Below are 27,855 nucleotides of genomic sequence, written 5' to 3' on the forward strand. Positions count from 1 at the left end.
GTTGATGGAGAAAATTCTGAGAGGCAGGATTTATGAACATTTGGAGAGGTATAATATGATTAGGAAGAGTCAGCATGGCTTTTTGTCAAGGGCTGATCGTGCCTCATGAGCCTGATTGAGTTTTTTGAAGATGTGACTAAACACATTGATGAAGGTAGAGCAGTAGATGTAGTGTATGTGGATTTCAGCAAGGCATTTGACAAGGTACCCCATGCAAGGCTTATTGAGAAAGTAAGGAGGTATTGGATCCAAGGGGACTCTGCTTTTTGGATCCAGAACTGGCTTGCCCACAGAAGGCAAAGAGTGGTTGTAGACGGGTCATATTCTGCATGGAGGTTGGTGACCAGTGGTGTGCCTCAGGGATCTGTTCTGGGACCCTTACTCTTCACGATTTTTATAAATCAGTGGTCCCCAAACACCGGGCCACGGACCGGTGCGGGGCCGCAAAGCATGTGCTACTGGGCCGTGAGGAAACGATACGAGTCAGCTACACCTTTTCCCCATTCCCTGTCACGCACTGTTGAACTTGAACATAGAGTTGCCAACTATCCCGTATTTGCGGGACATCCCATATATTGGGCTAAATCGGCTTGACCCATATTTCCCCCGCTAATTGAGAGTGTCCCTATGAAGCCTTTCGTGCTGAAATGGCGTGAAGCCAAGAAAAAATTACCATTAATTTATATGGGAAAAATTTTTGAGCGTTCCCAGACCCAAAAAAACCCTACCAAATCATACCAAATAACACATAAAACCGAAAATAACACTAACATATAGTAAAAGCAGGAATGATATGATAAATACACAGCCTATATAAAGTAGAAATAATGTATGTACAGTATAGTTGGGAAGATGAAGGCAAAACCGATTTGTGGGGGAAAAAATTGGCACGTACGCGCATGCGCACACAGGTACCCATGCAAGGCTTCATGGTCATGGTAGTTTTTCCTGGGGTAAAGTGTCCTGAGATTTGACTGCTACTTTTGTCCCTTTTTGGGAGTGAGGAAGTTGGCAACCCTAACTGTAAAAGACATGTTGAGGTGAGTTTAACCCTACTTGAACACCACCCCCGCCTACCAAAGTCGGCTGGTCCGCAAGAATATTGTCAATATTAAACCGGTCCGCGGTGCAAAAAAGGTTGGGGACCCCTGTTATAAATGACCTGGATGTGGAAGTGGAGGGATGGGTTAGTAAGTTTGCTGATGACACAAAGGTTGGAGGTGTTGTGGATAGTGTGGAGGGCTGTCAGAGGTTACAGCAGGACATCGATAGGATGCAAAACTGGGCTGAGAAGTGGCAGATGGAGTTCAACCCAGATTAAGTGTGAAGTGGTTCATTTTGGTAGGTCAAGTATTTTGGCAGAATATAGTATTAATGGTAAGACTCTTGGCAGTGTGGAGGGTCAGAGGGATGTTGGGGTCCGAGTCCATAGGACACTCAATGCAGCTGCGCAGGTTGACTTTGTGGTTAAGAAGGCATACGGTGTATTGGCCTTCATCAATCGTGGAATTGAGTTTAGGAGCCGAGAGGTAATGTTGCAGCTATATAGGACCCTAGTCAGACCCCACTTGGAGGACTGTGCTCAGTTCTGGTCGCCTCACTACAGGAAGGATGTGGAAGCCATAAGAAGGGTGCAGAGGAGATTTACAAGGATGTTGCCTGGATTGGGGAGAATGCCTTATGAAAACAGGTTGCGTGAACTCCGCCTTTTCTCCTTAGCAACGGAGGATGAGAGGTGACCTGATAGAGGTGTATAAGATGATGAAAGGCATTGATCGTGTGGATAGTCAGAGGTTTTTTCCCAGGGCTGAAGTGGTTGCCACAAGAGGACACAGGTTTAAGATGCTAGGGAGTAGGTACAGAGGAGATGTCAGGGGTAAGTTTTTTACTCAGGGAGTGGTGAGTGCATGGAATGGGCTGCTGGCAACGGTGGTGGAGGCGGAAACGATAGGGTCTTTTAAGAGACTTTTGGATAGGTACATAGAACTTAGAAAAATAGAGCGCTATGGGTAAGCCTTGTAATTTCTGAGGTAGGGACATGTTCGGCACAACTTTGAGGGCCAAAGGGCCTGTATTGTGCTGTAGGTTTTCTATGTTTCTATTCAAACTTCTATTCACAAAAGGAACATTTCTTCTTCCCACAAAAAAATGCTGGAAATTGAATATTGCAGATTGATGGGTCTTACTGAACAGATACTACACGAATCAGGTGAAGCACAAAGCAAAATGTGTAGTTGGGGTCTAGACTTTGTTGAGGAAAGGGGTGTGGTGGATAGGTTTTGTGGGAAGCCAAGAGAGCCTTGCATAGGAGTAGATGACAGAAAAGATTGAGGTTCAATAAGAGGAGGGGGTTGACAACTAGACATAGGAACAGAATTAGGCCATTCAGCCCATCGAGTCTGCTCCGCCATTCCATCATATCTAATTTATTATCCCTCTCAACCCCATTCTGCTGCCTTCTCCCCGTATTCTTCGACGTCCTTACTAACCATAACTGGACCAGAAGGTCAATCGGAGTGTGGGATTTACTGATTGCAAGAAGCCTCAATGTTCAGGAATATGCAGAGGGAGGGGTTGGCTACCATGAACCAGGAATAAAGTTTATGGGTAGGAATTTTAAGTGGGTGGTCAAGGAAAAGCCAGGATGAGGGAAGGATTGGCATCAGTCAAGGAGAAAAGGGGTAGCTGGAATGGGGATACATTTATGGGGATAAGTTAATGCGAATTAGTGGAGGAAGTTGGTGTGTAATCATCACTTGGGTTGGGTAATCCAGCAGCTCAATAGAGTTGGGGTGAGAGGACAGTAGAGATTTTGCCTTCCCGGACATGGTGTAACTGGACAGGATTAAGAAGTCAAGCAAGTTGATAGATGGGTCAGGACAGTGTGGGGGAGAGATGAGTAGGTGTCAGAATGGGTAGGTTGGTGGCATAAAAACTTATTGGCTGATAGGGAAAACTTATAAGTAACTAATGTAACACACATTCAGTTCTGCATTTCTCCAAAAATGGGCTCAGACAAATCTTGTCCAATTACCTTATCTTTCAAAATGGTGTCCAGATTGTTTTGCAGCTTCTTTGCTAGTTTCTCAGATTCAAACAGCTTCTCCGAATTTTCTAAAAGCTCTCTCTCTAGCCGACTGTTTTCCTTTAAGACATGAAAAGCCATATAAGGCGAAGCAGAGATCATTGATGTTCAGACAGATTTTCAGAAAGAACATCTTAATAAACAACGAAAAGCACAAAGTGAAAGATTGTGTTAGCTTTGTGAGGATGTTCAGTATTTAAATTCAAAACTGAGAAATTATGATACATAATTGATGTGGTCAGGAAAATATTAAATTAACTTTAATGTTAAAGAATTTGATGTTCTTTTTATTGTAGATGAAATATATCATCAGTCCATGCTGACCATCAAGCACCTGTTAACAATGATATTTTGTTCTCCCCACCCATATTCTATCAATTGCCTACACACGTCACATTGTGTAAGATGTTAATTTCTGTATACTCTAGTTAACAGTGCACCACTCATACTCATGTCCTCAGTATCATTCACTTATTACTATTATTATTATTTGTTTTTATTTTGCATTTGCACAGTTTTGCATAGAGATTGCTTGTCAGACTTTGTGTGTAGCTTTTCACTGATTCCCTTGCATTTCTTTGTTCTACTCTGAACACATGCAAGAAAATGAATCTCAGGGCAGTATATGGTGACATATACTGTACATACTTCAATAATAAATTTACTTTGAACTTTGAAGCATATGTGTGAAAATGCTTATAGGCTTTTCCTACCTCTTGTGAAAGATTACAGTCTTCTTTCTGGAGGTAAATCTACAGTGAGCTCCTTCGCATTCACACCCAGGCAGCAGAGTAACACGGCTGGTCGAGTTACTTCCTCACCTCTCCAATAACTCAGGTACAACCATGACTAACAGTGCAGTCTGTGTGGAGTTTCTAGCATATGGACTTCTGGGTGCTCTGGTTTCCTCTCACATCACTAAGATATGTAGACTGGTGGGCTAATCCATCACCTCAAATTACCCTTTGTGTGTTGACTGGTAGAATGTGCAGGGTGGGGAAACTGATGGGAATGTTGGGAGAATAAAACAGGAGGAGTGTAGAGTCAGTGTCAACTGCTATTTGATTTTCAGCAATGTTCTGTGGGCTATTTCGATGCCATATGCCAGACTACAGAGAACGATGGGGAAGACAATTTGAATGAACGATATAAAATTCTGAATTTACTCCCAATGTTGCTAGACTTCAGGGAGGCCAGAGTTTAAAGATGTCTCACAGGGGATAAAGATCTGCAGAATCTACTGTCTGCACATGAACAAAAAGAAACCTAATACAATGTTTCTCAGCGCAAACACGAGGAATTCTGCAGATGCTGGAAATCCAAGCAACACACACAAAATGCTGGTGGAGCGCAGCAGGCCAGGCAGCATCTCTTGGAAGAGGTACAGTTGACGTTTCTCGGCCCGAAACGTCAACTGTACCTCTTCCAATAGATGCTGCCTGGCCTGATGTGATCCACCAGCATTTTGTGTGTGTTACAATGTTTCTCAGTATTTCTGAACAACTTCAGTTCAAGCAGTTGGCCTTGGCTATTTGGTGTGGCTGAAATGTAGTGCTTTGTCATACAACCTGAGAGGCAGAAATTCTAAAGTGCTTCTCTGAAACAGGAATCATTAAAAAAAAAGCTTCACCTTTAGTGCTAGTGTAAGTCGGTCCCTGATGTATCCTTCCTCTGCTTTCACTTTTTCAACCTCTTTTTCAAGTTCTATTCTTTGCTTATTGGCCTGATGAAAAATCTGGTCTTTTTCTTTGGTTAGATCTGTCTTCAGAGCAGCGAGACGGTTCTTGTATTCTTGCTCCAATTTACTGAACAGACAAGAAGACAACAATACAAGTAAGGGCACTCTGTTTTTTTGTTTGCATTCAGGTGTTATAGAATGCTAGAGCACTTTTAGACATTCGCAAAATGCAGAGACCTATTTACATGCTGAACTTTGAAACTGGCTTCTCTCAGTAGCACTTTAAGAGCTTTCCTGAGAGCTTTTGTTACATAAACACCAGAGATTCTGCAGATGCTGGAAATCCAGAGTAACACACACAAACCGCTGTTAGAACTCAGCAGCTTAGGCAGCATGTCTGGAGAGGAATACACAATTGACATTTCTTGCCAAGACTCTTCATCAGGACAAGAAAGAAAGGGGGAAGAAACTTTTGTTACATGCTGCTCCAATCAGACATTTGTTTTCCTCACTCCCATGTATATGCAAAAAACAATACTGGAGGCATTTTGTAGAATATCATCTGATGGCTGGTCAGAAAAATTGTAGTTTCAACCATTGATGGCAGATTTTCCATTTTCTTTATGTTAGTGTTATACTTTGCTTCTCAAAGGTCTAACACTAAATGGAAACCTTATGGAAACACTTACTCAAATTAAAATTTTAAAATTCTTTTCCTGTACGTAAAACATAGTTCAGATTGTCTTATCGTTGTTGTTTGTCCATCGTCGACGTCGATGAGGACCTCGACACCATTATTGATGGTGTTGAGACTAGCGCATGACTTGGATTTAAGTGAGGGAGAGTTGCGCAGCGTCAGCCTCATTCTCTATTCCCAATTCCCATCTGGATCCAGTGGCAAGACAGAATCAGACAGATTGTCTTATCGTAAACTCATTCTGGATTCCACAGACTATTGTAACTGATATACTTCTTAAGATTAGTCAAAATCCAATTTTAAAAAGGATCTAGTGCCTTCCTGGCGAATATGACAAATGGACTCTTCTCGGGCTTCCAGCCAGGTACAAGTATCAATTTTAACTAACGTTTCAATAACAAAATCTGCCATCTTCATCAGGGATGATGTCCAAGCAGGTGTGGTAAACCATATGTATGTTGTAACTGGGTAAACTGTCTGGAAACGCCCCTCTGCTGACTGCCCCTGTGGCTCCTCCCACAGAGCCCTGAATAAAGGTGATTTCGCCTTGCCCCTCCCCCTCAGTCTGGGGGCAGACACTCACCATGGTGGTCGTATTGTACAGCGAATAAAAGCCTTTCAGTATTTTACCCAACTTCAGTCTTTTGGAGTTATTGAAGGTGCTTCAGCAGGTTTAGTCCAGTTGTATTCGTTTGTGCTGTTTTTTCAATGATTTCCTTTACCAGGCCATTGTCATTGGTGCGACACTGTGGTTTTGTGCTGTCAAAGTGAATCCTTTGCCACTATGAATGCAATGTTCTGCTACTGCCGATTTCTCCGGGTAACCCAAACTACTGTACTGCGCTTTTGGGACCACCTGGTGAAGGAAGCCATTGAGATAAATCTAAAGGAAAAGAATTTTAGCAAAGACGAAAGTCTCGCTCTAAGTTAGAACTGAAATTCGATAGAAAGCAAGGTGGGACAGTGGAAACCTGATTGGATGAGGACTAACCAATCAGGAGGGACGGACGACGGGGGGTATAAATACCACTGGACTACTCATGCCCAGGCATCATCCCTGATGAAGATGGCAGAGTTTGTCATTGAAATGTCGGTTGTAATCGATACCTGTACCCGACTGGAAGCCTGAGAAGAGTTCATTCGAAAAAACAATTGTTTGCTGTAACTGAAATTATTATAAATCAAAGAGCATCATAGATTAGAAAGTTTAGATGGTGAAGCCATGCCATAATCCATTTATTATCTTGTTAGAGATTTTAATCCATTATATTCATGTGACAGAGACATGAAGACGTCAAATACCGGAGATTGCATTCATTGAGATGTTCGATAGCAGCATGGCGGTCGTCCACCTCTGAAGCCATTAGGTTTTTCAACTTCTCAGCTTTTTCTAAATCTGTTCGGAGTTTTTCTTTTTCTCTTAAAACTTGATCAACACGTTCCCTAAAAAAAAGTAATTGGCAGTTGTTTATTAAAATGAGTTTGATTTTTGAACTTTGAGGCAAAAATCATTTTACAGAAAGGAAGAATGATTTTATGGAATTAATGGAGTTGTTTATACATGATATACTTCATTTTGCTATATTTAACAAAGAAATTTGTTTTACTGAGATGAGTGATCACAGTCTTATATTATTACATATTCATTTATTTACAGTTGGATTTTGTGAACATGGTGCTTTGTTCACTTATAGGTCAGGAGACAGACATTGTGTGTAGGATTTCCCTGTATCTTGCATTACAGAGCTCTGTTCAAACGACAATACAAAATAGGACATGTTTGCCCTCTACTATTACATTGTCAATAGGGAAAAATATCATATTGTCATACAAGGACATTTTCAAAGATTACAGAGATTGGGGCAGTAATTCTGCTTCCAGCTCTATGAACATTGCCTCAACTTTGAAGAATCAGATCAGACTAATACATTTGTCAAATGTACATAGAAACATGCAGTGAAATTCGTCATTTGCATTAACAATCAACACACCTAACGATGTACTGGAGGCAGTCCGCCAGTGTCGCCACACATTCCAGCACAAACGTGGCACGCCCACATTGCTCAGCAGAACAACACAGAACGCATGCAACAAAACAAAAGCTGCAGAGCAAGCAACTTTACACACACACACACACACACACACACACACACACACACACACACTCACTCCTCCAACCCCAGGGACTGGTCAGGCCTTGAGTCTTCATTCTCCAGAATTTGGCCATCGAATTCCAGAATATGAGGGTAATAAATTTAACCTTCTGACATGCATGTAGACTGTGGCATCCCTTTGGGCAGTTACCCTTGTCCATCTACAAACCCCATTTCCAGAAAAGTCGGGATATTTTCCAAAATGCAATAAAAACAAAAATCTGTGGTATGTTAATTCACGTGAACCTTTATTTAACTGACAAAAGTACAAAGAAAAGATTTTCAATAGTTTTACTGACCAACTTAATTGTAATTTGTAGATATACACAAATTTAGAATCTGATGGCTGCAACACACTCAACAAAAGTTGGGACAGAGTTAAAATAAGATTGAAAAATGCACAGAATATTCAAGTAACACCGGTTTGGAAGACTCCACATTAAGCAGGCTAATTGGTAGCAGGTGAGGTATCATGACCGGGTATAAAAGTAGTGTCTATCAAAGGCTCAGTCTTTGCAAGCAAGGATGGGTCGTGGCTCACCCCTTTGTGCCAAAATTCGTGAGAAAATTGTCAGTCAATTCAAAAGGAATATTTCTCAACGCAAGATTGCAGAGAATTTAGGTCTTTCAACATCTACAGTACATAATATTGTGAAAAGATTCAGAGTATTCAGAGACATCTCAGTGCGTAAAGGGCAAGGTCGGAAACCACTGTTGAATGCGTGTGATCTTTGAACCCTCAGGCGGCACTGCTTAAGAAACCGTCATGCTACTGTGACAATTATAGCCACCTGGGCTTGGGAGTACTTCGGAAAACCATTGTCACTCAACACAGTCCGTCGTTGCATCCAGAAACGCAACTTGAAACTGTATTACGCAAGGAGGAAGCCATACATCAACTCTATGCAGAAATGCCGGCGAGTTCTCTGGGCCCGAGCTCATCTCAGATGGACCAAAAGACTCTGGAACCGTGTGCTGTGGTTAGATGAGTCCACATTTCAGCTAGTTTTCGGAAAAAAACGGGCGTCGAGTTCTCCGTGCCAAAGATGAAAACGACCATCCAGATTGTTATCAGCAAAAGGTGCAAAAGCCAGCATCTGTGATGGTATGGGGGTGCATCAGTGCCCACGGCATGGGTGAGTTGCATGTATGTGAAGGTACCATCGACTCTGAGGCATATATTAGGATTTTAGAGAGACATATGTTGCCATCAAGGCGACGTCTCTTCCCGGGACGTCCATGCTTATTTCACCAGGACAATGCCAGTCCACAATCTGCACGGGCTACAACAGCGTGGCTTTGTAGACACAGAGAGCGTGTGCTTGACTGGCCTGCTGCCAGTCCAGATCTATCCCTATTGAAAATGTATGGCGCATCATGAAGAGGAGAATCAGACAATGGAGACCATGGACTGTTGAGCAGCTGAAGTCATATATCAAGCAAGAATGGACAAAATTTCCAATTGCAAATCTACTACAATTAGTATCCTCAGTTCCAAAACGATTAAAAAGTGTTATTAAAAGGAAAGGTGATGTAACACAATGGTAAACATGCCTCTGTCCCAACTTCTGTTGAGTGTGTTGCAGCCATCAAATTCTAAATTTGTGTATATTTACAAAATACAATTAAGTTGGTCAGTAAAACTATTGAAAATCTTTTCTTTGTACTTTTGTCAGTTAAATAAAGGTTCACATGAATTAACATATCACAGATTTTTGTTTTTATTGCATTTTGGAAAATATCCCAACTTTTCTGGAAATGGGGTTTGTAGCTCGTAGAAACTAGAGGTTGAGAAAGTGTGGATGAATGAGTGAACTGCTGTAGTACATTTTGTAGGTAGTACATTGGACAGCCACAGGACAGGGCAGATGAGTGCCTATGGTGGCAGCTATCAGCCAAATGCGGTGCTGCATGATTTCAAGTGTTTTTGGTAGTGCTTGGAGCTGGCACATGTGCAAATGGAGTGCTTTGTCTGGTTAAGATTCTGATCGATGGTGATTCTTCAGGTGGTTGGCGTCTAGTGACATAGAAACATAGAAACATAGAAAATAGGTGCAGGAGTAGGCCATTTGGCCCTTCAAGCCTGCACCACCATTCAGAATGATCATGGCTGATCATCCAACTCAGAACCCTGTACCTGCCTTCTCTCCATACCCACTGATCCCTTTAGCCACAAGGGCCATATCTAACTCCCTCTTAAATATAGCCAATGAACTGGCCTCAACTGTTTCCTGTGGAAGAGAATTCCACAGATTCACCACTCTCTGTGTGAAGAAGTTTTTCCTCATCTCGGTCCTAAAAGGCTTCCCCTTCATCCTCAAACTGTGACCCCTCGTTCTGGACTTCTCCACCATCAGGAACAATCTTCCTGCATCTAGCCTGTCCAATCCCTTCAGGATTTTGTACGTTTCAATAAGATCCCCCCTCAATCTTCTAAGTTCCAACCAGTATAAGCCTGGTCGATCCAGTCTTTCATCATATGAAAGTCCTGCCATCCCAGGAATCTGGTGAACCTTCTTTGTACTCCCTCTATGGCAAGAATGTCTTTCCTCAGATTAGGGGACCAAAACTGCACACAATACTCCAGGTGTGGTCTCACCAAGGCCTTGTACAACTGCAGTAGTACCTCCCTGCCCCTGTACTTGAATCCTCTTGCCATGAATGCCAGCATACCATTTGCCTTTTTCACCGCCTGCTGTACCTGCATGCCCACTTTCAATGACTGGTGTATAATGACACCCAGGTCTCGTCGCAACAGGTCTCGTGACTACAGCTACCATTTTGTACTTCAGAGACTCCAGTTAATAAAGAGATTTCTCTGGACTTGAGCATTTGGAATTCATTGTCTGATTAGGTGGCGGAAGCAGAAATACCTCAGTTAAGATAAACTGTATCTATCTGGATGAGCAGTTGATCTGGAGATAAGAGCTGGGAAATACGATCTGATTAAATCTTATTTGCTGGGACAAAAATAATGGGATGTATAGTCTCCTTCTATGAGCTGTGACATTGAAGATAAATGACAGCGGGCCCTGACCAACACATCACATCTCAAAACTAACTGCAGCAAGATCAGGGGGTACTGTCTCCCTGCACAGAATACTTACTGAACATAACACAGAAAAAATTCCTGGCAGTGCATTTAAGGCATAATCAAATACTCCTAAAAGTAAATTGACATTGTTATTTGTTACCATTCTAGCATTTTATCTGCCATTTCAAAATTATGGGCCAAAAAATAACTAACTGCTAACTGTATAACTGCATATCTCCCACATGCATATCTAGAAAGTAAAAGCTCAATTACCCTAAAACAATGTGTTTATTGAGCTGCACATGAACTTGAAGAGGTGCAGACACACATTATAATAAATCTACACAGATTCTTTAATTCTATTGTTTGAACTAGAAAGGAAACAATTGACTTACATTAAATGTCTAATCTCATTTTTGAAGCTGGCCAGAACAGCTTGGTGGATTCCATTCTTTGTTATCAGGAGCTCGTTCTCTAAAGCCAGGGTAAATTCTGACAGATTGACCTTCCCATACAGAGCAAAATCCAAGGTCTGTAAACAATGATCATTTATGTTAGCTGCCATGCAGGATTGCTCACGCACAACCACCACTGGTGAGATATTTGCAACATTCAAAGGAAAACAGAAACAAGTGAAGATATCTCGGTATGGTCTTCACGCAGAAAAAGATAGCTGTTCGTACCTTTAGAATTTCGAGGCCATTTTCAATTCCTTCATTTTGCCAGGCATCCAAGATCTGATCTGCTGAGGTATATCCTGTCCCATCATCCAAACACGAAAACAGACGAAGACTAATTGTACTGGTCATGGCAGAGGGTGTAGCAGTGCGGCGTCCACTCTCATCGAAAGGCTTGCACGTGAACAGAGGGAGGCAATTATACAATGCCACGGCATCTGATGTCAACTTGAATCGGTGACAAAACATGCCTTCTTGGATTGCCTATGGGCAGGCAAGCTCTTACTCACTCAGTCACAGATTCAGGCTCATTTATAATATTGATCCACATGTACTACTTATGTAAGTTTTTGGCAACATTATCAGCAAATTCTGTTGTCCAAACTATACCTGAACACTACAATCAGTCCTCATCATTCTGGCATTTTATCTGTCATTTCAAATTTATGGGCCAAAAATAACTAACTTATAATTTGTATTACTACATATCTCCCATATACCTTCCCTTATCCTATCACTCTATCAATTAAATAAAATTTGCAGTTTTGTCTGTTGGTGGTGAAGTCAAGTAGGTAATCCTGTTCAATTGTGAGAATTCCTCTACCTGACTGAGCTTCTAATGCCTCAGACCCATCCTCATTTCATGGGGAACTGGAGTGTGTGTGTGTGTGTGTGTGGGGTGTGTGTGTGTGGTGTGTGTGTGTGTGTGTGTGGGGTGTGTGTGTGTGGTGTGTGTGTGTGTGTGTGGGGTGTGTGTGTGTGGGGTGTGTGTGTGTGTGTGTGGAGTGTGTGTGTGTGTGTGTGTGTGTGTGTGTGTGGGGTGTGTGTGTGTGTGGAGTGTGTGTGTGTGGTGTGTGTGTGTGTGTGGGGTGTGTGTGTGTGGGGTGTGTGTGTGTGTGTGGAGTGTGTGTGTGTGTGTGTGTGTGTGTGTGGGGTGTGTGTGTGTGTGGGGTGTGTGTGTGTGTGGAGTGTGTGTGTGTGTGTGTGTGTGTGTGTGTGTGGTGTGTGTGTGTGTGTGTGTGTGTGTGTGTGTGTGGAGTGTGTGTGTGTTTTGAGATTTATCCAATAATTCTTGTGGAGGCTCAGTTGCTGTGTAAATTCAAGGCACAGATTAATAGATTTTGAAAACTATCAAGTTAGTGTGGGAAAGCAGAGCTGAGGTATGGGATGTGAATGTTAGGGTGAGTACAAAGCACCAAATGGTCTAAGTTCTTTTTCTTTACTTGTGCACATAGCTTTTGGATTACCTTCTGGTATGCTTACCTGTAGTTGTCCACACAACTTCAGGTTTCACATGTCTGTACATAGAGCATAGAACAGGACAGCACAGGAACATGCCCTTCAGCCCACAATGTTGTGCCAAACCAGCTAAAGAGTAAATTTTTAAAAACCCAAAAACTAATCCCTCTTACCTACACAATGTCCATCCATATCCCTCCATCTTCCACATATTCACATGCCTTTCTGCCTTTCTAAATGTCTCTTAAAAGCCTTTAATGTAGTTGCCTCTACCACCACACCAGGCAACCACATCCCTCACATCCCCTTTGAACCTACCCCCTTTCACCTTCAATGTGTGCCCTCTGGTATTAGATATTTCTACCCTGGGAAAAGAATACTCCCTGTCCACTGTTCCTATGCCTCTCTCTAACAGATCTGACCTCAGCCACCACTGCTTCAAAGAAAACCACCCAGGTTTATCCAGTCTTTCATGATAGCACATACCCTCTAAACCCGGCAGCATCCTGGTAAACCTCTTCTGCACCCTCTCCAAAGCCTCAACGTCCCTCTTATAGTGGAGCGACCAGAACCCTGTGCAAAACTCCAGGTGTGGCCTAACCAGAGGTTATAAAGTTGCAACATAATCTCTTGACTTTTGAACTCAATGCCTTGACTAATAAAAGCGAGCATTCCAAAGCAGGCATAACTTTAATCAATGCGCTTTTTGTGCATGAATTGTTGGGATTATGTACTCTGGGAACGTCGACTCAGACCACGAGAGGCCTGCGTCGGGCATTTTCATGCCTTACGAGGCACAGATTGGAAGTCTGTGTGGGGCGCCACTCCTCGCATAGACACTAGAGCAATGTGTGGTTAAGTGCCTTGCTCAAAGACACAAACACGCTGCCACAACTGAGGCTCGAACTAGCGACCTTCAGATCACTAGACGAACGCGTTAACCACTTGGCCACGTGCCCAATATTATGTACTCTAAGGTTACATAAGTCACCCAGACCAAATGAATTGCACCCTAGGGTTTTGAAAGATGTAGCGGAAAAGATTGTGGAGAATTAGTAATGATCTTTCAAAAATCATGGGACTCGGGCATGGTGCCAGAGGACTGGAAAATTGCAAATGTTACTCCACTTTTTAAGAAAGGAGGAAGGCAGCAGAAAGGAGATCATAGACCAGTTAGCCTGACCTCAGCAGTTGGGAAGATGTTGGAGTCAATGTCAAGGATAAAGTTATGGAGTACCTGGTGACACAGGACAAGATAGGACAAAGTCAGCATGGTTTCCTTAAGGGACAATCTTGCTTGACGAACCTATTGGACTTCTTTGAGGAGATTACAAATAGGATAGATAAAGGGGATGCAGTGGATGTTATATATTTGGACTTACAGAAGGCCACAGACGAAGCTGCTTACCAAGTTAAAAGCTCATGGTATTATGGGTAAGTTACTGGCATGGTTAGAACATTGGCTGATTAGTAGGAGGCAGCGGGTGGGAATAAAAGGATCCTTTCCAGGTCGGCTGCCAGTGACTAGTGGTGTTGCACAGGGGTCAGTGTTGGGACTGCTTCTTTTTATGCTGTATATCAATGATTTAGATGATGGAATAGATGGCGTGATTGCCAAGAATATTGGAGGAGGGGTAGGCAGTGTTAAGGAAACAGGTAGGCTACAGAAGGACTTAGACAGATCAGAATAGGTAAGAGAGTGGCAAATGAAATACAATGTTGGAAAATGCATGGTCATGCACTTTGGTAGTAGAAATAAATGAGCAGACTATTTTCTCAACCGGGAGAAAATACAAAAATCTGAGATGCAAAGGGATTTGGGATTCCTTGTGCAAAACAACCTAAAAGTTAACTTGCAGGTTGAGTTGGTGGTGAGGAACGCAAATGCAATGTAAGCATTCATTTCAAGAGGTCTAGAAGACAAGAGTAAGAATGTGATGCTGAGGCTTTATAAGGCACAGGTGAGGTCTCACCTTCAGTATTGTGAACAGTTTTGGACTCCTCATCTAAGAAAAGATGTGCTGGCATTGGAGAGGGTCCAGAGGCGGTTCACAACGATGATTCTGGGAATGAAAGGTGTTATCATACGAGGAACATTTGATGGCTCTGGGTCCACACTTCCTGGAATTTAGAAGGATGGGGTGGGATCTCATTGAAACCTTTCGAATGTTGAAAGGCCTAGACAGAGTAAATGCGGAAAGGATGTTTCACATGGTGGGGGAGTCTAGGGCAAGAGGGCACAACGAGGGCATCCATTTAAGAGAATTTTCTTTAGCCAGAGGATGGTCAACGTGGAATTTATTACCACAGACAGTTGTGGAGGCCAGGTGTATTTAAGGCAGAGATGAATAGGTTCTTGATTGGACACAGCATCAAAGGTTACAGGAGGAAAGCCGGGGAGGGGGCTGAGGAGGGGAAAAAAGGATCAGCTGTGACTGAATGATGGAGCAGACTTAATGGGCCAAATGTCTTAATTCTGCTCCTATGTCTTATGATCTTATTATCATGACTTTTAAATGCACAACTTTAGGATACAATATTGGGCTTTAGGTTTACTGCAGCACACAGCTTGACTGTGCAGTTTGATGTTCTATGATATGAATCATGTGTACAATCAGATTTTGAATTTCTAGGCCACCGCTTGATACAGTATATCTAATTTGATAGTAAGCAATATCCAGATTCTTGTATGCTAATTGTAATTGCTGCTTTTAATATTTATTAACAACTAATGTGGGGTCTGGAATTTGGGCAGGAAATCAATGGGCTTGATCCTATAAGCAAAGGTATATTCTGGAGAGAGGAATGTTGTCTACTGCTTGTATCAATGCAAATAGTGTGCCAATACCCAGACATCCCACCTCTCCTGGAAGTTCCGGGAGTCTCCCGCATATTGATAGTGGCTTCCCGATGCCCGCAAATTATATACAATATCCTGGAAATTGATTTTCTTTTGAGAGAGAGAGAGAGAGGAGGGAGAGAGGGGACGGAGAGGAGAGAGAGAGAGAGAGAGAGAGAGAATGAATGAATGAATGAATCCTGATTGGTCTTTCTTTGGGCTAAGTAGACCTATCAGTTTTCTCTGTGGGCGGGCTTTACAGTCGACCTCTCTCTCTCTCTTTCATTGTCCATCAGTTCAGTTTAGTGTCCTGCAGTGTCATGGCAGAGTGTTCTAAAAAAAGAAAATATAAAACATACTTCACCCCAGACTACACTAAAATGTACCCCTGCCTAATAGGGGTCAAAAATAACGACAGTGTTGCTCACTGCACTGTTTGCAACAGTGACTTTCTATTGCCCATGGTGGGTTAAATGACTGTAAAAGACATGTTGAGGTGAGTTTAACAGGTGTCATTCGTTCATTCGCATAGCTAATGTTATTTAAACTAGCTGGCTAGCTGCTAAGGAGCTACTCTACTGATGTCCTACATGAAGAGGCCAAACAGAGACATACTTGTATCTTTATCTACCACTTGCTTAACTTTGGAACATGCAATGCAGAATCAATAGCATCATTAAAATTACAGGAAAAAAGAGGAATCATTGGTAATCATAATTTTGGTGAAATGCCTGCCAACATTTTGGTAAAATTATCAGCACTGAAGAACATTTTTGAAAAGGTTGATGGAATTACTTTCTACCAATCGCAATGGATGGAAACTGCAGAATGAACAAGGAGAATGATTTTTGTTTTGCTATTTTAGATAAAAATAAAAATTAGAAGTGAACTACTTCAGCATACTGTAGTGAAGTCTGTAGAATAGCACATCATTGTTTGTAGATCAATTACCTGCAAGGAATGATGTCTCTTTAATTGCCTGTAAGGAGTAGAAGCAGAAGAAGGTGCTGATTTTTTTAAGATTCCATGAAGAAAATCCCCAAGACGCATTAATCCATCTTCGTCTAGATTTTGAAATATGTCATCTAGGACCTATTATAAAGAAGTGAGCACTTAAAATCAAATATTAGCATGAACATTGAAATACCCACAGACCATACAAAAACATAAGACACAGGAGCAGAATTAGGCCATCTGGCCCATCGAGTCTGCTCTGCCATTCAATCACGGCTGATCTTTTTTTTCTCCTCCTGTTTGAAAATTGAAAACAATTGTTTTCAAGGCATTCAGTAATTTCTAATATAGTATATTCTCACAAAATTACAGTATCCAGATTTTCAGATGTTATATAAGCCTGTCTTGGAATTTACATCAATACAATTGTGAATTTTCATCAGATTATGCATTTCCTGCTCAGTTAATGCTAATGCAGACTGTCTCTGATCATAAAGTAGATCAATTGTTCTTGGCAACCTTTACAACAGCTTTTGGGAGCAGATATTAAATTATAACATTATATCATAGGAGCTTTAATGCAGTAGCAAGATTACCCCGAGACACTGTAAAATACTTAGCTGTTATTTAGATTGAACACTCATCAGAGCACAGTCCCAGAAAAAAAAGCCCCAACAACAGACTAATGGAGGGATTGTTCCTGAAAGCTTTGATAGTCATAGTCATACTTTATTGATCCCGGAGGAAATTGGTTTTCGTTACAGTTGCACCATAAATAATTAAATAGTAATAAATCCATAAATAATTAAATAGTAATATGTAAATTATGCCAGGAAATAAGTCCAGAACCAGCCTATTGACTCAGGGTGTCTGACCCTCCAAGGGAGGAGTTGTAAAGTTTGATGGCCACAGGCAGGAATGACTTCCTATGACACTCTGTGTTGCATCTCGGTGGAATGAGTCTCTGACTGAATGTACTCCTGTGCCCAACCAGTACATTATGTAGTGGATGGGAGACATTGTCCCAGATGGCATGCCACTTAGACAGCATCCTCTTTTCAGACACCACCGTCAGAGAGTCCAGTTCCATCCCCACAACATCACTGGCCTTATGAATGAGTTTGTTGATTCTGTTGGTGGCTGCTACCCTCAGCCTGCTGCCCCAGCACACAACAGCAAACATGATAGCACTGGCCATCACAGACTCGTAGAACATCCTCAACCTCGTCCGGCAGATGTTAAAGGACCTCAGTCTCCTCAGGAAATCATTAAGTATCATCAAGAACTGCCTCAAAAGAATCAGTAACAATTTAAACTCTGCTTGGGGATTTACATCTAGGAGGGTGAGTCTTGAAAAAAATTATTTTAAATGTAATAGGACCATTTCTGAGTATGGGGTAGCATAAGCACTGATGCACCATTGAATGTCTGAAATGAACGTATTTGACTTCTACTTGTGACCTTAAAGCGAAAACTGATAAATTCAATGCTAAAGCCTTGTGCTACCATTAAACAAACTCATGTGAATGTAATTAATGGGACAACTTTATGGATTGCATCCCTTTCTAATGAGTGATAAAAAGAAGAGTCCATGTTGGAACCTAATCCGTAGAAAGTGCATAGGTCCTTTAAGGAACAAAATATCTTCATATTTCAATGTTATCCTGAAAAGGCAGCATGCTAAAGTGTCAGTTGAAGCAGCCAAAATGTGGTACAGTGCTGTACATCTTTCTGAGCAATATTTATACGAACCACTAGGGGGAACCTACACACCTAAGCCAAAAAGGACATTAGAAGAGAAAATTTAAAGTTCATCAATTACTCAGTTGGGAAGGCTCTGCCAATACTGTTCTTTGTTTAATTATCTCTGTTTGAATAGGCGAGGCAAATTAAACTAAGCTGTTTGATACATTGTTCCAAAAAATATACCCAATACATTATGCTTGGACAAATTTCTCAATATGTCATAAGAAATCTGATTCTAACCCTGACATCAAATAGCAGAACGCTGCCCACAATCAGTGTTACTCAGATGCATTACTGTCACCAAGTGATCAGAAACTGAACTGGAGCAGTCACAAGGAGCAGCTGAGAGTCTGGGTATTCTGCTCAGAGTGACTCACCTCCTGAAAGCCATCTTCAATCATCTACAAAGCACAACTCAGGAACATGATGGCATACTCTATTATCTCTCTAAGTGCATGCTCATTTGGGTGGATCTATCTTTCATGTTTTGTGAAGAAGGAAACGCTGAGATCATTAACCATGAAGGGATGGCAATGTGGGAATCCTGCCATCACACAGACTTGTTTCTCTCTTTGAGTTTTAGCTCTTATGGATGTTTGCTGCGGCAAGAGGCTACTGTGGGAGGCAAGGGAGGAGACTGCTGAGCCTCTGGCAATGATCTTTGCATCATCAGTGGGGACAGGAGAGGTTCCGGAGGATTGTAAGGTTGCAAGGTTGCAGATGTTGTTGCCTTATTCAAGAAAGGGAGTAGAGATAGCCCAGGAAATTACAGACCAGTGAGTCTTACTTCAGTGGTTGGTAAGTTGATGGAGGAGATCCTGAGGGGCAGGATTTATGAACATTTGGAGAGGTATAATATGATTAGGAATAGTCAGCATGGCTTTGTTAAGGACAGGTTGTGCCTTATGAGCCTGACTGAATTTTTTGAGGATGTGACTAAACACATTGATGAAGGTAGAGCTGTAGATGTAGTGTACATGGATTTCAGCAAGGCATCTGATTAGGTAGCCCATGCAAGGCTCATTGAGAAAGTAAGGAGGCATGGAATCCAAGGTGACCTTGCTTTGTGGATCCAGAATTGGCTTGCTCACGGAAGGCAAAGAGTGGTTGTAGATGGGTCATATTCTGTATGGAGGCCAGTGACCAGTGGTGTGCCTCAGGGATCTGTTCTGGGACCCCTTCTTTTCGTAATTTTTATCAATGACCTGGATGAGGAAGTGGAGGAAGGGATGGGTTAGTAAATTTGCTGATGACACAAAGTAGATAGTGTGGAGGGCTGTCAGAGGTTACAGCGGGACATTGATAGGATGCAAAACTAGGCTGAGAAGTGGCAGATGGAGTTCAACCCAGGTAAGTGTGAGGTAGTTCATTTTTGTAGGTCAAATATGATGGCAGAATATAGTATTAATGGTAAGGCTCTTGGCAGTGCGGAGGATCAGAGGAATTTTGGGGTCCGAGTCCATAGGATACTTGATGCTGCTGCACAGGTTGACTCTGTGGTTAAGAAGGCATACAGTGCACTGGCCTTTATCAACCATGGGATTGAGTTTAAGAGCCGAGGAGTAATGTTACAGCTATATAGGACCCTGGTTAGGCCCCACTTGGAGTAATGTGCTCAGCTCTGGTCACCTCACCACAGGAAAGATGTGGATAAGGGTGCAGCAGAGTTTTACAAGAATGTTGCCTGGATTGGGGAGCATGCCTTATGAGAATAGGTTGAGTGAACCTGGCCTTTTCTCCTTGGAGTGGCAGAGGATGAGAGGTGACCTGATAGGGGTGTATAAGATGATGAGAGGCATTGATCGTGTGGATAGTCAGAGGCTTTTTCCCAGGGCTGAAATGACTAAAATGACAGGGCAAAGTTTTAAGGTGCTGGGGAGTAGATACAGAGGAGATGTCAGGGGTAAGTTTTTTTTATGCAGAGGGCGGTGAGTGCATGGAATGGGCTGCCAGCGGCGGCGGTGAAGGCGGAAACGATAGGGTCTTTTCAGAAACTCCTGGATAGGTACATGGAGCTTAGAAAAATAGAGGGCTATGGGTTTCGGCACAGCATTGTGGGTCGAAGGGCCTGTATTGTGCTGTAGGTTTTCTCTGTTTCTATGACAGACCAGCATTTGTCATTGAGATGTTGATGAGAGGTGCGTTCCACGACCATCCTACTGATTGTTGCTTTTCTCAAGGCAATTCCAATGCAGTGAAGAAGCACAGGCAATGAAAAAGAAAGACAAATTTCCCAGTGAGGACACTATACAGGTATTAAACTACATAGCTGACACGTAAAAGCTTCTCTTGTTTTTATCGTTTTACAGCATGAAAACTGTCCACTGTATTAATGCTGATCATCAAGTACCATTTACACTAATCCTTCACTAGTCCCATTTTAATTTCCCACATTCCCATCTACCCTCTGCCCCCCCCATTCCACCTACACACTAGGGTAAATTGACAGTGGCTTGTTAACGTCCCAAACTACAGCACATCTTTGGAATAAGGGAGCAAAAAGGACACCTAGAGAAAATACATTTGGCTACGGGGAAAAAGAGCAAGCTTCACACACAACATGTGAGGTCAGGATTGAATGCAAGCCGCCGGACATGCGAGGCAGCATCTCCACTAGGTCTACATTGGTACAGAATCTGCCTGATCTGAATAAAAGTAGCTCTCTAGGGACAGTGCATTAACGTTCGGCGGTACATCACTTCAGTTGCGCAACAGACTGCTTTGTACAAATGAGGGGGTAAAAGAGATTAGAGAGGTTAGCTTTATTTGTCACATGTACATGGAAACATACAGTGAAATGTGTTTTTTTGCATCAATCCAAGTCAGTGGAAATCGTGCTGGGGCAGCCTGCAAGTGTCACCATGCTTCCTGTGCCAATGTAGCATGCCCACAACGTACCAGCCTTAACCCATATGTCTTTGGAATGTGGGAGAAAACTGGACGATCTAGAGGAAACCCACATGGTCAGAGGGAAAATGTACAAGCTCCTTACAGGTGGCAGTGGGAATTGAACCCTAACTGGTGATCATTGGCACTGTAACAGTGTTACACTAATCACCATGCTATCGCATCACCCTTAAGGTACCACACTGCTGCTTTTAAACAACTCAGTGCCTCACTTATAGTGGCAAGTATAGAATCCTTCTCAGCATAAAGGGTGTTGAAAAGGCACATAGTTTTGCAGTGCGAGTTTACACTTATCTCCAATGTACTGCTGGAGAAGCAGCCTTTTCTAAATGAATAGTAATTTTCTGTTGAGCAAAAGGAAAATGAAGGGGATATGCAGGGTATTGCCAACACTCAGGGGCTGCAAGACTAACTTGCCACTTATAATTTCAAGTTCCACACAACTCACTTTGGGATAAAAAATTGTCTCACTGATTATTCCCAGAGCTGGGTCATCAGGAAAATTAGATACACCTTAAGCTCCACGTGAATTCCTCCAGAATTTGCAAGTGGCTGATGATCGTATTGCACGGGTGTTAGGTTGTCTGCCTAGACATGACTCCTTGTTCTGTCTACACCGAATATTGACTGGCATTCACAGATTAGCTAGAAATTATGTTAAAAGTAATCACCTCTGCATCTACATTCTGAAGCCCACATTGATCACATATGGAAATCAACTCTTTGCTGCTCAGATAACTGTCTTTGGTGACTCCAAGCTCTTCAGAAACTGTTTGAAGTCGTTCTTCAATCCATTTGGGGCCAGCACCAAACACACTCTGAGAAGTAGTCACATCATCCGGGTTCCAAAATCCCAACTGACCTGGAAAACATGTTCACAATGTTTACAGTGGCTTGTGAAAAGGTAGAATTGATCAATGGACATTAATCTGAACTAAAATAACCATGAATGAAGGTGAGAGAAATTTGAAATCAAATTTGGGCTGGCAAATTTATTATTCAGATGATCTTCTTCATTGCATTTATTATTTTAATAGTTGATATTTACTGCCATTATGAATAGCAGAAAATCCCTCATTTGATGTAGTATCTTCTCTCATGTACTTCATTAGTTTCTACACACCATACATCCTCAAACCACATAGTCACTGCTAGACCTGGATATGTTGTACGTATGGAGATATCAGCTGACTTCAGTGAACACTGGCCATTCTTTGTACTGAGTATGTCAATGCTACACTGTACATTTTCCAAGTGAATATGTTTAGTTTAGTCTCGGGGAGTTAATATTCTGGTGGATTGGGTATTTGGTTGTTTCAGAACTTCAGATGAAAGGCAGGCACATCTCACCTATTTGTGACATTGCTCAATTGCTCCAAGGGCTACGCTTCCATAGACACACCTAGCAACAGTGCCCATCCTTCCAGTCTGAACGAGTTTATCAACTTTAGTAACTTGTGAAATAATTACTCCAAAACCTAACAGGGCTTTTGTTGGGTGTGCTGAACAAGGCCAAGGTTTGCCTTGTCTTCATAGCTCAAGAGATGGAGTTCAGTTAACAATGGCAGTATTGTGGGAAAATGGATCATGAATGTCCTTTAGGGAGGGAATGTGTCATCCATCCCCTACCTATATACCCTGTCTGGCCTTGATGTAATTCTACAATCACATCAATGACTCCTCATCACTCTCTTAAATGCCTGCCAAGACATTTAAATGTACAGGGGTCCCCTGCTTTTCAAACGTTCGCTTTATGAAACCTCGCTGTTGCAAAACACCTACATTAGTTACCTGTTTTCGCTAACAGAAGGTGTTTTCACTGTTACGAAAAAAGGCAGTGTGCGAAAAAAGCAGCGCGTGCCCTGAGCAGCTGCTCCTCCCCTGGAACTGCATTCTAGCCGGCATTGCTTAAACACGTGCCTGTGAGCAGCTGTTAGCAAGATGAGTTCAAAGGTATCAGAAAAGCCCAAAAGAGCTCGTAAGGGTGTTACCCTTAGCATAAAACTAGACATAATTAAGCGTTTCGATCGTGGTGAACGAAGCAAGGACAAAGTGAGTTTGGCTTGTGGAAGTTGACGAAGATGATGTTGAAGAGATTTTGGCATCCCATGACCAAGAACTGATAGATGAAGAGCTGATGCAATTGGAAGAGGAAAGGATAACAATTGAAACCGAACGCAGTAGCGAACGGACCAAAGGTGAAGTTGTCCAGGAACTGAACGTGAAGCAACTGCATGAGATGATAGGAAAATGCGTGAGGATAAGCAGTCAAGCATTCTGCCATTTTTCAAGCCTTCCACATCAGCCACAGAAGACGACGAACATCGACCTTTGACATCGAGGCAGGCAGACACAGAAGAAAATGACCTGCCTGCCCTGATGGAAACAGACGACGAGATGACATCTCAGTGTCCCACCACCCCAACCCCTGGGCTGAGGACCGATACATTGCCGCGGAGAATGCAGCAGTAGCCGGGATGCATCCAACACATCCTTAAGAAAAATGCCGAAATAAACAATCTAATTAATTAGGTGCCGCCCAGCATGTAAATGTCGGCCCAGATCAGAAGCGATTGCCGATTGTGTCGCCTCTGATCTGGGCTAACATTTACATGCCGGACGGTACCTAATTAATTAGCTTGCTTATTTCGGCTTTTTTCTTAAAGATGTGCTAGGTGTGTCCCGGCTACTGCTGCATTCTCCGCGGTTCGGTATCGGTTCACTGCTCGGAGGTTGGGGTCCACCCCAACCTCCAACGACTCAGCCTAACACACTATCATCAGTGTGCTCAGCACTGTCTTTCTAATTCCGGTAAGTGATACTACACTGTACATACATTATTTCTACTTTATATAGGCTGTGTATTTTTATGTGTTATTTGGTATGATCTGGCAGCTTCATAGCTTAAAGGTTACTGGAGAGAGTGTTTCTGCCAAGAGCGCTTCCGTGAGATTTTCACTACCGAGAATAGTGTGGCAATTATTGTAGAAAAGTATTTATACTTTATACAGGCTGTGTATTTATCATATCATTCCTGTTTTTACTATATGTTACTGTTATTTTAGGTTTTATGTGTTATTTGGTATGATTTGGTAGGTTATTTCTTGGGTCTGCGAACGCTCATAAATTTTTCCCATATAAATAAATGGTAATTGCTTCTTCACTTTACGATATTCTGGCTTATGAACCGTTTAATAGGAACGCTCTACCCTCGGATGGCGAGGGAAACCTGTATTGTACTGCTGCATTAACATAGAAGGATAAAATTGGATGCATTACAAGGCATTGCTGTAAGCACTAAATTCATCATTGGAAAAGCTACATGCACTACGGTCAACTTTGAAAATTTCTCTCCACAAACATATGGGGCACTGGGATCTACCAGCTAAGTTGGTCAATAGCCTGATATCCTGAGACACACAATATTATACCTCACAGACAACATACCAACTCGATCTGGCTGATCAAACAGAAGGGAAGTCAAAGGTGGTGTAAAGGCAGAAAGGAGTGGCCTTGGGAGTCCTCAACATTTATTCCAGACTATATGAAATCTCCTGGCAGTAAGTTGCACCCAGCTGTGAGAAACCCCTTTCTGATTACAACCTAATGTGCATTTTCATCTGATGAATCAGCACTCATGCGCATTGAATAGCACTTGGACAAAACATAGAAGGCAATACAGGCAGAGAATGTAGTCAATCACTTTCACCCAGCATCACCACTGATTGAAGTATCCAAGCCCTTAACAACACGGCTGGCATTCCGACTCTGCAGCAAATAATGAGCAAACTAACAGAGAGAAACAACCTACCCAGCATCAACCTTACTAATGCACTTGTCACAGATGAGTAAGAAAAATATGCCTTTCAGTTGTTGAAGAATATTTTCCGAGTTTGTTGATCATTCTTACCTTCAGCTTCGTATTCTTCCCTTTCAGTGGAAGCTTTCCAGTTCTAAATACAGAAACAAACCAGTTTAAGCATTAATCAGAAATACATTCGCTATACACATGAAATACAGTACTTTTCACAAGCTCGTAAAGTGCCATAACCAATGTAGAACATATTTTAAATATGTTTTTTTATTATTATATAATTCTTTATCATTGTTGAAGGTTGTTTTTTGTAAAATGCTGCACCAACACATCACAGCAAATTCCTGACACATGTATATGGTGAATGAAGTTGATCGCTCATCCCTGATCCTTGGTGTATATTAAGTTTTACAAATCAGTCAGACCAGTTAAGCACTGCATGGGTTCACTAAAAGCACTGAAATTAATGACTGGTTAATCAGTGTTCGTGGTGTTGGTTAAGGATGAACTGTTTTCTAGGGTCCAGGGAGACCTAGACTTTCTCCTCCTTGAACTATACCCTGGGATCTTCATATCCCTGTGACAGCAGGGACAACACTGGGTGACTGCCTTTGCTAAATGATATTAACACGAGTGGTGCTGCATTTCTTCGGTCATGCAATATAAAAATCAGGCCCTTTTGTTCAGCAAGACCACTGACAATCAAACATTCAGAAACACTGATCATATTTTTTAATCTCCCCACTTTCTTATCATCTCCCCACAGATTATTCCAATTGTGTGAAGAGTGCCACACTTCTGTTATTCATTACCACAACGGTTAATTATCCAGCTCAAACATGTACTTTCAGCATGTAAAAGGGATGCAGATGTGCCTTGTAAGCTGTTTATGAGTCTCCACTTCAGGAAGTTTGCAAGAAGCAGGAAATATGAGGTGATAAAAGGTAACCTAAAGATCACTGAAGGTACAGCAACATTAAGAGTGGATTGGGACTATATCAATGGCAGGAAACTAGAAGGTCAGTGTCTTCAGACATATATTTCTCTTTGGAGTCCTGTTAAAAGCCTACTTGATATGGTCCAAGAATTACCCTGCATGACATCTGGTTCATTCAGTTCAGTTCAGTTTCAGCTGCGATGTTCAACTGGAACTCTGTAAACAGACACTCAAATTTCTACAGATGTACTGTGGAGAGCATTCTAACTGGTTGTATCACTGGTATGGAGGGGCCACTGCAGAGGATCGGAAAAAAGCTGCAGAAGGTTGCAAACCCAGCCAGCTGCATCTTGGGCACCAGCCTCCCCAGCATCCAGACCACCTTCAAAAAGTGGCATCCATCATTTAGGGCTCCATCACCCAGAACACATAATAATTTATAATTTTTATTATATATCACAATGTACTGCTGCTGCAAAACAATACATTTCACAAAATATGCCAGTGATATTAAACTTGATTCTGATTCTGTGTACTGTTTATCAATTAATTCTCCAACTCATTTCACTTAAAAGACATTCAAATATTATGACTGCTCTGTCCCTCTTTCAACCCTTCTGCAAAAATGTTACATATTCTTAATAATCTTACCATTCTCCTCTAAAAATAAACATGAAAATGCAAACCATAATCCACTGTAAGGTACATTTATATATGCTGATTTTCTTAAAGATGTATTTGAAGTATTTTTATTAGAATAAATGGATCCATTTGGAACATGATAGAATACGTAGGTTATTTGCCATTACAAGTGGCCTGCTGCACAACAGTTATTCTCTAGCACAATTGTTTGGGGTTTTATCAATTTTTTGGGGGATCCAATTGTATTTTAAAGTCAGAATTTCAAGGTTTCTCCTGTGATGATATTTTAGGGACATGCCCTCTAATGCTAATATGGTTTCTGACCAAATCACTTCATTCTGGTTATAGCTCAAAACAGAGAGCACCGTCACCAACTGCAACACATTCAGCTTTGAAACGCTGATTTGATCAAGCAATTTCAAAGAAAGACCTGCTAAATTAACTCTAAGCATCTTACATCCATATCAGCACTTAACATAATGCAGTGACCTGTGAAATTGTAGCTTTAGAATACAGTGGATGGATGCTAATCTAAAAGAAAATGGAGGCGTGGTTTCCATAGATACATAGTGGTTTAAAAATTAGAGCAGATGGTGGAATATTTCAATTACCCTAGAAATTACCTCTGTCATTGAGTATTATCCTAGAAAACAATTTAAAAGTCATACATTCATCTGAGTCCTTGGTACCTTCCTAGACTAATATATACAGTGTTTAATGGAACCATGATCTAGGCCATATTAATTACCTTTAGAAAAGGAATCTTGCTGTGCTTCATAATCCAATGAGGAAATTCTTTTTGTGAACAATGCTTATCTCTATTATACAGCGCATGGCTAAAGGGTACAAGTTCCTTGTGTACACAGCATGGCACAAATAAATAATGCTCAGGAAACAGATTTGATTTGCCAACTAGGCAAAGAAAACTCCAGATTAGTTCTGAAATTACAAGATTACACAGATCCTCAGCACATTTGATTTCAATTCTAATCCACAATATGAGACAACAAACCTAGTTATAATGTTTATAGAAAGATTTAAATAGAAAAAATATTGAGTAGAATCTTAAGAGGATGAAGTTCAATCAGAAATTTGTTAAATGATAAAGTCTGGATGGTCAAACTTGAAGGCAGAGTACAAGGTTAACAGCAGAATTCTTAGCAGTGTGGCGGAACAGAGGGGTCACTTTGATAGGGTGGTTAAGAAGGCATATGCTGTGTTGGCCGTCATTAGTAGGGAGATAGAGTTCAAGAGCCGTGAGGTCATGTTGCAGCTCTATAAAACCCTGGTTACACCACACTTACTGTGTTCAGTTTTGGACACCTAAATATAGGAAGAATGTGAAGCTTCAGAAAGGGAACAGAGGAAATTTACCTGAATGCCATCTGAATTGGACAGCAGAAATTATAAGGATAGGTTGATCTCCTTGGATCAAAGAAGGATGAGAGGTGAA

The 27,855-nt window shown here is 41.7% G+C and overlaps 1 protein-coding gene across 3 annotated transcripts in view; it reads right to left on the reverse strand.

Annotated features, from left to right (window-relative positions):
* Positions 1-27,855, reverse strand: part of nin (ninein (GSK3B interacting protein)) — a 149,623-nt gene that overhangs the window by 48,688 nt on the left and 73,080 nt on the right. For all 3 annotated transcript variants that reach the window (XR_010018042.1, XM_063048625.1, XM_063048634.1), the window contains 8 exons: positions 24,920-24,962; positions 21,681-21,871; positions 16,354-16,494; positions 11,331-11,498; positions 11,043-11,179; positions 6,763-6,903; positions 4,716-4,890; positions 3,035-3,145 (listed from right to left, as the gene is read on the reverse strand). Coding sequence is in view for 2 of the 3 variants with exons in the window: in XM_063048625.1 (XP_062904695.1) it covers positions 3,035-3,145; positions 4,716-4,890; positions 6,763-6,903; positions 11,043-11,179; positions 11,331-11,498; positions 16,354-16,494; positions 21,681-21,871; positions 24,920-24,962 (1,107 nt within the window). In the remaining variant the exon portion in view is untranslated. The remainder of the gene's footprint in view (positions 1-3,034; positions 3,146-4,715; positions 4,891-6,762; positions 6,904-11,042; positions 11,180-11,330; positions 11,499-16,353; positions 16,495-21,680; positions 21,872-24,919; positions 24,963-27,855) is intronic.

The sequence above is a fragment of the Mobula hypostoma genome, chromosome 1 (genome assembly GCF_963921235.1).
Source record: "Mobula hypostoma chromosome 1, sMobHyp1.1, whole genome shotgun sequence".
NCBI classification, from domain to species: Eukaryota; Metazoa; Chordata; class Chondrichthyes; order Myliobatiformes; family Myliobatidae; genus Mobula; species Mobula hypostoma.